This window comes from Mugil cephalus, chromosome 4, assembly GCF_022458985.1.
Source record: "Mugil cephalus isolate CIBA_MC_2020 chromosome 4, CIBA_Mcephalus_1.1, whole genome shotgun sequence".
Classification (NCBI taxonomy): domain Eukaryota; kingdom Metazoa; phylum Chordata; class Actinopteri; order Mugiliformes; family Mugilidae; genus Mugil; species Mugil cephalus.
The window spans coordinates 10,535,119-10,547,478 of record NC_061773.1 but is presented as its reverse complement, the minus strand read 5'-3'; the positions used below and the strand labels follow the sequence as shown (position 1 = coordinate 10,547,478).

Genomic DNA, 12,360 nt, shown 5'->3' with positions numbered 1-12,360 from the left:
AATTTCTTTCCCTCTTCTTTTATTATACGCCTGTATCGTCTACTTCATTTTCCATCCCATTCCTACAGAAGGGCTATAGCTCCACGTCACTGTCCTACTCTTTCTAAAATGTCTGCTTTTCCATATTTACATGTCTGCTATCACTGGGTGAGATACATTTTAGAACATTGCTCTTCCTGGCACTTTCCAGCCTCCCTTGAACCTAGGACAAAGCATTACAGTACTTAAAATGCATCATGAAGACAGCTGCAGTGTAACTGGTAATTCTCTCTCTACAGTATATCAGTACAGACATGTTAGGGGCATCCTAAGTTCAAAGCCTCAGAAAGCTATCCAGATGGTCCCCATCTGACTGCACAATATGTTTCTCAGCTTACCTATCGGTGACAGCTCCGCCACGCTGCCGATATAGGGACCTTCCAAGAACTTGGGCTCGCTGTCATTGATGTCCTGGACCTTGATGACAAACTCCGACTCCGGCTCCAGGGGGTCGTTGGAGAGCCGGTCCCGGGCCTGAGCCCGAAGTGTGTAAAAAGCCTTCTCCTCTCGGTCCAGTCTCTCCGTGGCATGTATGTCTCCTGTAAGCTCATCGATGATGAAGATGGTACCCGCCCCTTCTCCAGAGATGGTGTACTTGATGTTTCCTTCACCTTCATCTGAGTCCGTATGAATCTGCAAATTAATGAAGAGAGTGAATAGGTAAAATTAAATACTAGAGCTACTATTTCATGGTAACACAGCCTCTATACAATAAATCCTGTTTATAGAATACTGAGAAAGTAAACTTTTATTTTTAGTCCGTTCCCTTTTCCAACCTGTTTCCAAGAACAACTTTTCTGACTGTTGTGTGTAACGAGTTGTATTTAGGTACTTTGTTCAAGTAAAGGTTTTGGTTTATGTTACCTGGTAAATTGGTTAAATACAGAATTGTCAGCCGAGAGCAAAGGAAACAAATATTGGTTTCCTTTGTAACCGGTTTCACTATTTTGTTCTCCAATAGTATGTGCAGTTTAAGCCCTTCTCCCCACCCTCTACAGACCAGCCATCATAGCTGTAGTGAAAAAAGACTCCACAGTTCTGATGATATACACCTTTTCGGCACATTGTGCCCTTCACAGGATGTGACGCCCAAATTAGGAGCTCAAAGTCATTTCAAAGATTGTTAAAGGTAGAGACATAAAGGTGCTGTAGCTCAGAAGTGAACTTAAAGGAGCCCTTATAAATCAGAGCTATAGTTCCCCGTAATGTGATTAGAAGACATTCCAGGGGTAGCGATAGGAGCAGCATCGGTCCCCATTCTCAACCTCCCCTTTGGCTCTTTAGAGAGCTTTAGAGACCTACTCTCTCTGTCCCCCTCCTCACTCGTCTTATGTCTGAAATTATAATTCAGGGCTGTCTATGCAATGTAACTGGTTCAATCTACCGAACAGACCAGGGGAGAGGGGAGATCGCCCAGGCCTCCCTGGTTAATATTTTATAAAGGCTTAATTAAATACAGGTTTCTATCACCCTTGCGGGGGTTTTCATTAAGTATTTGTCGTAAAACCGCAGAATAATGCAAGCCTGTGCCTCGATATTGCCTCCCTCATTCGTTTTCTCCTCCCTTTTTTATCTCTCTGTTTTTTGCCTTTTCTCGCCATCCTGAATCATCCTGAAGACAAATACACGGACGGCCAGAGAAAATATACTGCTGGATACTTTGGTGGTATCAATATTTCAGTTATAATAATAATAAAAGAAAAAAGTTTCATTCGTCCAGACTGCGTGCGTTATCCAATAACAGTGAGCGCACCCTTTCAAGTGTGGGTATGTTTTCCCCAGACACTCTAACTCATTCTCTCTCTCTTTTACTGTGTCTCTGTATTTTTAAATTAGATTGCGCCGACAAGTGTGCGTGTGAAGTGTTGTCATCATGTGTTAATTCAATTGCACAAATGCAGGCACCGTGCATGCAGGCTCTTACCTACTGTACACATGTGCGCCAAGCCATACACACACACACACACACACACATGCAGTGAGTTCATCATTCTGCTGGGATGATGCTGTTTCTCCCCCCTCAGGCTGGCTATACCCATCCTTCTGTCAGTCCATCCTCACTGGAGTGATTCAAGTTGGCAGCTTGATAAACACACACACACACATACACTACACTTTGCTAAGTTGTTCTCAGCAAACTAAAGGTCAGAGCCAGGACGTTAATCGCTTAACAAAAAATAACCAGGAGTGCAATCATGTTCAAAAAAATGTACACGACGGGAGCACGGAGACGACGCAGATTTCCAGCTTCATTTTGAACTCATCTTCTCTTAATGCAGTAATGATAATAATGTGGTAAAAAAGTAGGCGCTCTAGTTTTGAGCTCGGTTTGTAAGCTTTTCTTTGACATGGTGTTTATTGCTCAAAACCTGAGCACACACCATCTAAACACTATATATTTGAAATTACTTGTTTTTTTTCTTCACAGACGGGGAAACAGCGGTTGTGTCCAGCCGAAGTTCAGCCCCTAACACACATTTGTAGAGAGGACTCTTTTTCACAGCAGGGGAGAAAAAAGTATCAAAAGGCCCAGAGGAACTCAGGAAACCACTTCCATCAGTTAGGACGCAACACTTTTAACGTTGGGGACAAAGCAAGCACATGGTCAGACAGCAGAGAAGTGAATTATAATGCAGGATGTGTAGGGTCTGCAGTTTGAGAATCTTCCATGGCCGTTATGGAACTTTTTTCCCCACAGCGAAAAGAGGGCATCGTGGGGATCCATTGTCACAGACTGAATTCAAGCTTAGAACTGTGAAGAAATTACATTTTATAACCACCGTCTAAGGCAGGCACCGTTTAGAGTATTACTTTTCCACGCATGCAAAGACACACATCTTTCAGATACATATGAGTTTATTTAATCTTAGTCAATAGAACGTGCATCTTCTTAATCTGAGCTACAGAAAACAATGTAATGTTTTATCCCTATTCAGCAGGCATGCATTGTATTTGTAGAAAAGAATATATATATATGTAAACGAATGACAAAAATACACATAAGTATAATGGCCTCATTTTGAGGCATCTGCAAATGATCAACACTAACACACTAATGATCGACACTAAAATTGCTTAGTTTACTTGTAAAACGAAAAATAGACACATCTTATTGCTATGTTTCGTTACATTTTATACCCATTCATGTATTTTCTATTGCCATTCAAGGGGAATCTCGGGTATTAGAGTCAATTTGACCCAGGTGGCATCAATCATCACAAAATAATTTTCTCAAGTATTCCCTTTTCAATTGCACGAGCAAATTATACATCTTATTAGGTTAAGCTAATGGTCAAATAAACTTTTCTCTCAACATTGCAGAATTTAAAATACATTCTTTTTTATAGAGATACGCAGCTCAGAGAACAGCTATGCAGCTATAGCTATAACAGCTTCAACTCTTCTGCGAAGGTTTTCCACAAGGTTTAGGAGTGTGTTTATTGGAATTTTCTTCCAGAAGCGTATTTGTGAGATCAGACACCAATGTTGGACGAGTCAAGTCCTTCCACCAAACTCAATGATCCATGTCTTTATGGACTTTGTTTTGTGCACTGGCGAGCAGTCATGTTGGAACAGGAAGGGGCCATCCCCAAACTGTTCCCGCAAAGTTGGGAGCATGGAATTGTCCTAAATCTATTGGTATGCTGAAGCATTCAGAGTTTCCTAACCCCATAATCCACCAAACTTCACACTTGGCAAAATGCAGTCAGACAAGTACCGTTCTCCTGGTTACTGCTACACCCAAGCCTAACTGCCTGATTTTATACACCCGTGGCCATGGAAGTGATCAGAACAGCTGAATTCAGTTGTTTGGATGGGTGAGGGAATACTTTTGGCAATACAGCGTATAGAGGCCCATAAATCAATTTTTTAAATTAAAAAAATTGTGATGGAACACTACATTTCTACTATTTCTATTCTCCAAAACCATCCAGTTATAAATTCAGGATCAGGATCGTCAGGAATTATATGTACTCATGTTTAAACCTCTGTGACAGCAGTTCCAGATCCAACCATGATACCATGAGCATCTGTTAAATAATTAAGGCAAGACAAATGAGTTAAAACATGTAGATCGTTTTTACCTGAATGCACGATTGATTCTCTGTGTGTTTCCCCTATAGGACTTGGATTTTCCTGTGGGATGCTCTTTGACTGGCGTAGATGATTATTATAATTATTGATCATTGCAGCTGCTAAAGCTAATTAATTCATGCAGGTTTCTCTTCTTCTCCACAGATAATGACTGCCATGGCCAGTAATTATCAATAAACATCAGGTATGGGAGTATAATAATAACATCCTATAGATACTCAATAAATGATGTGAGCCTATCTTTTGAACTTATGAAAAAGTGTGAATTTGTCACTGTAGCTGATGTAGCTTATGATTCAGGCTTTAAGTTGATCCAAGTAATAGTCAGCCATGCCCTGGGGTTACAGTGGAGGGCTGTAGGGTGACTCAGGGGACAGTGAGTCTGTGTGTGCCCTGTCAGAATCACCTTTAGGTCATAACAAAGTGTCAAGCTGCCACTATAGGCTAACCTCCTAAAAGAGATGACATATTGTATGATTTGCATGTTGGACATTTACTTTTGTAGGTGGTGGTCAGCTCTTTTGAGTTTGTATGTTAAAACTCAAACTCTGACTAAATAAATATACATGCAGTCGTGGTAAATAATAATAATAATAATAAAAAAAAATCCAAAACCCATTATGTGACAGAATAGAAAAGAAAGACATTTGTGGAGCAGTATTTTACATTTGCAGTGGAGACAGTGTAGCGGAATGTGGGCTGCACTGAATCTTTAGTTTACTGAGGGTTTCAAAGTGGAAGCAAATTGGCTGTCTTATTTTTAAGTCTGTGTAATCAGGAGTAGGCCTGCCACATTTCACTGCAAGTTGTCAAGCTCTCTGATCTTAGCAGCTTCAAAGTGGTAACAAGGTGACTGAATCAGAGACGGCCTGGGTGTAGACGGCTATGGGAAGGGAAGAGTACAGACCATGGAAGACAGAGTCGGAGCCCGAGATGAGAGAGGGGTGGTAAATGGCAGTCAGAGGATTAAATTAAAATGAAGGGGTGATGGTACTGACTGGTGTGGAATAGGAGGTAGACTTTCCTTCGAGTTATCATGAGATTCATAAACCGCATTCCACGTCAGGCAAATTCTGCATGTCAGGCTACATATTTAAACTGCGTGAGGACGGGGTCCTCACGCATTACTCTGAGTAACGCATCACGCGTTACTCAGTCATTTATTAAGACTATATAGCACATATGCTGTTAGATGAAGCTTAGGCAGAAAAATTTAAAGGTAGAATAACATCAGAAATATCAAATCTCCAAATAGAGATGTATAAATAAAGAAGAAACGTGTCCTCCTTTTGAAACATGTTCAGCAGCCCCATATTTTCTCCTTTTTTATTTCAGTCTTCCAATCTTAAGCTGTTCTTCTTTGATGGCAACATTGTGATGTTGTCACAATTGGACATACAATGTTATGTCTCCACTAATTATGGCTTGTATCGTGATGACAAGGGTAATTGCCCGAAAAGGCATGGCACGAGCATTTTTCTGTGTGTAAACAGTTTCTTCTTGCTCATAAACACACATCTGCATTACCATTGTGCCATTTAATGTCGTGTTCAGTGAAAAAAACAACTCACTTTCAATGTTCCTGGGATTATGACACCTCAGACTAATGCCTTACACTAGTGACATGTGACGAGCAACAACTTGAAGTTCACCAGCTATCAACATAAAAATTCTTTTCTCCTGCTTCAATTAAATGTGAATTGGCATTTGCTAAATTCTAACAATGTATTTCTGAGCAATAACATTGAACATGCTCAGAAGTGGCAAAAGCAAGTTACACTATACTCTAAACTCTTCAGAAACATATGCAGCACATAGCTCAGCTCATCTTGAATAGAGTTCCTATAAAATTTGTCTCTCCTCTCTCCCTCTATAATAAAATATGAAATGGCATTTGCTAAATAATAACAATTTATTCCTAAATAATAAGAATTGGAACATGCTTACAATAGGGAAAAGCAAATCATCAGCAAATCATACGTCGCTACTTGGGTATCATGTACTCGAGGAACACTTTACTAAATAAGATGTAGCACTTGGAAAAAAAATACAACAACAAAAAAATAAAACATTCTCAAGCAAATGCAGCATCACAATAGCTTTATTTCCAAGTGCTTTCGTCAAACTGGAGTGGAAAGAAACGTGACAGAGGACAGCAACGTGTCATTTCTACCTCCATTACTACCTTTAACGAGAAGCATTTGAGATTTTATGTGTTCAACAGCAGCTCTGCTTCGTACAAAAACCCACTTCCTTGCCTTTTTACGATAAAAAGGCAAGGAAAGGCAAGGAAAAAGGCAATCATTCTGATTCTGATTCTGTTAAAAGCTCTCTGGCGATCAGTTGGCATGATAAAACTGTCTTTTCAGATCATTTCTGTCCGCAAGTATTAATTATCTTCATTTTCTATTCAGTACTGACCAAATCTGCCAGATTAATGTCATGTGAGTGACCATTTTATTGGGAAACCTGATTTTTATTGGCAATGTAGTGGCAGCCAAAGCGTGAGACTGTGCAAACCTGGCAAGTTTGCTGAGTAGGGGTAAAGTAGTATGCACAAAAAAGAGCTTGTTGTAATTATGCAGCAGAGAGGCATACTTGTCTTTAATCCTCCATTACTCAAAGTGTTGATATCAAAAATACAGCTCTGAGTGAGTGTATACATGCCTATACATGCTATAAATAGACCTGATTGCACCATCCGCCACCATAGACACATAACATGCTTAAAATAATATCTTCTCCAAGCTCCTTTAAGCTCTTTTATATCAGTTTTCTGCCTTCCGTAGCACACTGTCCTATAATGAATCACAAGTCAGTGTAGGAAGCCTCGCCTCTCCCAGTCTCCATTTGCTGCCTTCCTTCTTCCTTCATTCCCTTTCTCATGTATCACTCAGTTTCGTTTATTTTTCCATCTCCCAGCTTACAAACAGTGCTGCCTGTTGGGCTCATTGTTGGTCTTGCCAGCAGGAATGCATCACAGCCACAACTGGAGACCAATAACGGTCAAAGGATAATTACTCTGTAACATCTCCATTCATTTGTAAGAATAGAGAGATCAATATATGCAGATGCAATATTAGCCGGTCAATTGCCATGTCTAAATGATTACAAAACAAGGGGATCTCATGATTGATGTGTGTGACTCATCGCTGAGTCTCATTCTGTCTGCATTAATGTTCCGTCTTTTCATATCACGTCCCGTGTAAGGCAATCGAATCGTACATGCTGTCCACTCTCATCAGCTCACTGAGGTTCATCTGAGAAACAGCTGATGAAGGGGACGCGAACGAGTAGAAGAGGGGGGAAAAAAAACATTTCAAAATATATACAAGGCTAATGACATATTTGATGTGACGCGCACTCATTATCTTTAATTGCATTAGAAAAATAACATTCAGTGATCACATTTGGGGTGTCACGATGTTGAGGACAAAGAGAAGGGCACTGCTGAGGCTGAGACTACCGAATAGTTCCAGGAACTAAGTAACCACGACAGCTGTCTTTCCAAGACAAGAAAGAAAGAAATATAATTGGAGAAATGATCTAATGACTGAGGAGTTGTGCAAATGTTTGGGATACAAATGTTTTAGGGGATTTAAATGTTTAGTTCACGCATGTTGTCTACAGTGAGGATGATTATGTACATAAGTTGTAGCAGCCTGGAGGTTGTTTGCGAGAACATGGTCCTCAGTGATAAGTAATTCAGAGCAGGTGTAAAAAATAAACTGTGCTCGGGTGTAAACAGTTAAGGTTATTGAGTTGTTAATTTGGAAAAATAAATGAAAATAAAAATTACCCCAAAAAATAATGTATATCATATAATTATTGGAAACTGTGATGCAAAGCTTTCCTTAGCACAGACTGTAATAGGAAAGAAGTCAGTAGCTAAAGGATGTGATTGTTTTGGTGATTTGGTGCTTATTACCTCTAGTTAAAACCAGTTTATCTAGATGTGGACAATTTTCAGACTGTTTTGAGCAAAATGAATGCAAAATCATTCATTCATTCATTCATTCATTTTCACTTGTCCTCTGGAGGGTCGCGGGTGGCTGGAGCCTATCCCAGCTGTCAGTGGGCGAGAGGTGGGGTACAGCCTGGACAGGTCGCCGGTCTATCGCTGTATTGAAACTGTTTTAGAAGAATTTTAACTTCTGCTAAACACACTGCTCAAGTTCACGTCAACCTCAAAAGATTTTCATGTGAAGAATGACCAGTACAGACTCAGCTCTCAGCCAGCAGGCTGCAGTTTTTCAGAGACAAAGTTCAACAGAGAACAAGGAGGCTTCTGTCATTAAATGAATACAAGACCCAGAATGGGGGAGTGAAAGAAACACAGTGTGTCCCACTTTGCACAGGACTTAACAACCTCTGATACCAATGAGTACACTCATGCGGTGCCATGCCAACTGCAGCACGACACTGTGCTAGTGAAAAGATTTACTGTATTCTGAAGTAATATGCATTTGGACAAGTTAAAGAAGCCACAGTTATGTGTTCAGAGCTTTTAAAAAAGCCGTAATCTTTGTTCACTGGGGAGATGGTTCATTTGAGAGGTAACTCTCTGAAAATAACCACTGGGACTTGATCTTTCGCTTTGTATTCTTACCCATAAGGTCAAGGTCTTGGCCTCAAGATCTCTGTATGCAGGAGAAAAGCGGCAGAAGCATTAAGCAACAACAAAGCAATTATTAATTATTATAATGTTTTTGTGCTAGTGTCAGTTTAGCAATTCAGTGGATTCAAATGGACTGTTCTTGGCAGCAATTTCGGTCAATTTGCATCTTTTTCTTTTCGGTGCAAATGCCAAAGTGCACCATTTGGTTGCTGATTAGGGAAGGTGCATAATTAGACCCTTCACAGACGACTTTAACTTAGCTGGGCTTTGACATGAATCATAGTTCTACCCTGATAGGTAAAAGGATTCCTTCTATTATGTAAACTGGATAATGAATGAGATATTATGAGGAGAAATTTTTATTTTTATTTTTTTTTTTAAAAAAGAACACTATGGCTTGAAGTGTATGTAGCATTGGCCATCTCATTTCCTCTCATTTTTCATTTAACTCATCAGGCCTGACTTGACTGGGGTTATAAAGTAAAGCCTGTTCGATGTGTAATGTGTTTCGAAGTAGGTTGCAAGGTTAACCGTCTCTTATATTTCCCACTGTGTAGCAAGCAGAACGTAAAAATATTTCTGGTGTATGGACGGAGCTAGCCTATGCTCCAACAGAACTACCACTTCTTGCCATCACAGCTGTCTGTTATGATAAAATACTGACAACAATAATCAAACAGCATGGGGTACCACGTGATAACAACCAAAGCTGTGTCAACTGTATAATTTGCTCAAATCATATCCAATCCTCAATTGCCTTGACATTAGTTCAACTTTGTACCTGCCCACTTTGCATTGCCGCCTACAGCTCACTGAATTCAATTATATTCCCATGATCTCTGGTTGCCGCTTCACTGCTCATGTGTACGCCCCTTTAGGCAGGTCAAGAATTCTCATTAGGAATTATCAACTGATGATAATTTCAGAGCTCAATAAAGGCCCACTCTTCCAACCTTGTGGTAACACCCAATCTTCACAGGTTGCTCCGAAGAAACGAGAGAAAATTTGAAAATTAAGCTAGCAGGTGTCTCACTGATGGGTTTGTTTGCTGCAGGGGTTTGGATTTAAACTCAAATATCAATGCATATAAGGACATATAAAATATATTACATAAACGCCAAATTACATCAGCTGATTACAAGCATCGGACAATCAAGATACGTGTCGTTGCGGTACAAACTGTGTGTGTCACTACTTATTTAGCCCTTAAAATAATGAGCTTATATTTACACTCACCTTTGCCCTTGCAGGCCTATTTATTACTGATATGAACTGCTCTGTATAAAAACTGTCTGCTCTTACGTGGAGCTGATGTGATTGGGAACGCAGGTTTCTGATCATGCTCATTGTGAAACATAAGCATGCAGACATCTGTGCTAATTTTTTCCACAACCTGGAAATGCGTGGCTTCACCTGGCTTCACTGTGTTTTAACCAGATCCCAAGGAAGGTGCGCTTCCCTTTCAAACTGTTCAAGGAACCAGCACTTATTATCAAAATAAAGATGTCTTACCTTTCCTACGTAGAGTGGGTCTGTGCCCGTGTACTCCTCCACGACAAAGAACTGGTTCCAAACCCATCCTCTCTTTACCCGTTCAAGTGACGAGGGTCCTTCTTCCTGTCTGCTCCCTCCAGCGGTAGTACCACTAGTCCTTGAGGCCTCACACCAGATAAAAGTATAGCAGCTAAGAAGACCAAGTCCTGCTATTAGTGCCCAAGCTCCAGTTCTCCCAAAGAGAGCCATTTTGATTTTAAAAAAGGAAAAAAAAAAAAAAAATGTAGTCTCAAGTGACAGCTCGAGCAGGGTGCAAATGTAAAAGGTCTTTGTGAAAGAACTTAAACGTTAATCCATGGAAACACAAATCAGTCTGAAGTTATCTGTTGAATACAGGGCAGGTCATGCACCATATTGGATTTGTACCGGAGAGAACATTTATTTCAACAGAGACAGTCATTCTGAGTATTTGTAGGAGAAAGTTCCTGATATTTAGTATTTTTTGAAAGTAAAGTTTAAAGGCAACAAAAATAATGTTTTTTTTTTTTTGTTGTTTTTTTTTACTAGATTGGCTCAATGATCTGTGCAGAAATTAAATGGAACCAGTTTTACAGTGACATTGACAAGCTTCCCTAAGAAGAGCGATGGCTTCCATCCATTCTTGACTTCATAGTTTTACTGCTTGCTTTGCTTCCAGTTTTGCTTTTTGCCATATCACCTCCAGATGGTTCAGTACTAAGTTGTCCAAAAGTGACTCGATTAAACTTTTCTGAGTAGAAAACTCTTCTCTGGTCCACTTCCTTGAAAAGCCAAAATTGGTTTTACCTCCTGAAGCAGAAGCCTTGAACTGGGAAAAGGCCAAGCGATTTTACTCTCCTTGATTATGTTTGATCTTGGATGGCTTTGCCCTTCAAAACAATCCATTGGCTTGGAAAGTTCATTCTCCAAAGGTCCTTCTGTGTTTTTTTTTCACAATTATGACGACTTCGTCGGTGATGCATAGACACGGAAAGAACGAACCTGTAAGACAGAAGAGAAAATTGCTGTTATCATAGCTGTAAGTTGACCTGGATCTGAAAAGGTTTTCTTCTTGTTCTTTTTAAAAGGGCTGAGTAGCAAACTCAAGCATCCAGCATCTTAACATTAACTCTTTAATGCTCAAATTGGAAGCTATTGTGGTTCATGTCATCTTTCTTGCACCTCAGTTTTCCTGAGCCCTAAAAACCCATCATGTGTTGTGTTAGGATTATCTGCAGGAGCAATTCTTGTGTTCAGCAAGAATTCTAACAATGTGCTATACGAAGTAGAGTGATGGCACGGTGGGGAAAACAGGACAGGAAACCAGGTGTGTGGAAAATAGGAAGGAGGGAGAGAAAGAGGGAGAGAAGCAAGAGAGAGAGAGGTCATTGTTCATCACACACCAGACCCACAGCATCTGTCTGCCTTTCGTCCGACTGATGAAGCGGCCCTAACCTCAGCCAGCTGATTAATTGCATGAGGGAACACTAATTGGATAAAAGTATTAATCAATTAATTCTATCCAATGAGGCAACATCCCCTTAATACTTCTGACAAACACTGGAGAGTAGGAGAGGGTAGCAGACACGCTCCTTTGCTGTTGTGAAACATGCACAGAGGTTAGACAGAGCTGACGGAGCAGAAAGGGAGATGGGGTTAGAGGAGAAGGGAGGGAGTGCCAGACAAAAAGAGGAGGAAAAACTGAAAAATGAAATGAGTCAAAGACTCAAAGGGCCAGTGAAAAACACACTGCCTTGTGTGTGGCTTTATGTGTGATTAATGGTCTTTCAAAAATTCGGAACAAAAGGCAGATGACAAAAAGTCGAGAAACAATAACATTTACTATGTCTCCAGCCTTACAACCCCAAGAAAGGAAGATTGCAACACCAGGCGAGGAAAAGCACCTAAGGCCAGCAGGTGGTTTAACCTATTGTGTTTCTGCTGGCTGGGAGAGGACTTCTAATCTTACTCTGCTCCTGCCCGGCAGCAAGCTTGGAGCTTCCGGAAATAATTCCTTCTCAGACTGTTGGTCAAGGCAATGTCCGTGGTATTGGAAACTGCTCTGGGGGTGTTCAATCTCCAGAGTAAACAGTTCA

The 12,360-nt window shown here is 40.4% G+C and overlaps 1 protein-coding gene across 2 annotated transcripts in view; it reads right to left on the bottom strand.

Moving 5' to 3' along the window:
- The window catches only part of LOC125007280 (cadherin-22-like), a 150,381-nt gene that overhangs the window by 59,530 nt on the left and 78,491 nt on the right, over positions 1-12,360 (bottom strand). For both annotated transcript variants that reach the window (XM_047583997.1, XM_047583998.1), the window contains exons 3-4: positions 10,265-11,266; positions 378-672 (exon numbers count right to left, since the gene is read on the bottom strand). In XM_047583997.1, coding sequence (XP_047439953.1) covers positions 378-672; positions 10,265-10,495 — 526 coding nt within the window. In that variant the 5' untranslated portion in view covers positions 10,496-11,266. The remainder of the gene's footprint in view (positions 1-377; positions 673-10,264; positions 11,267-12,360) is intronic.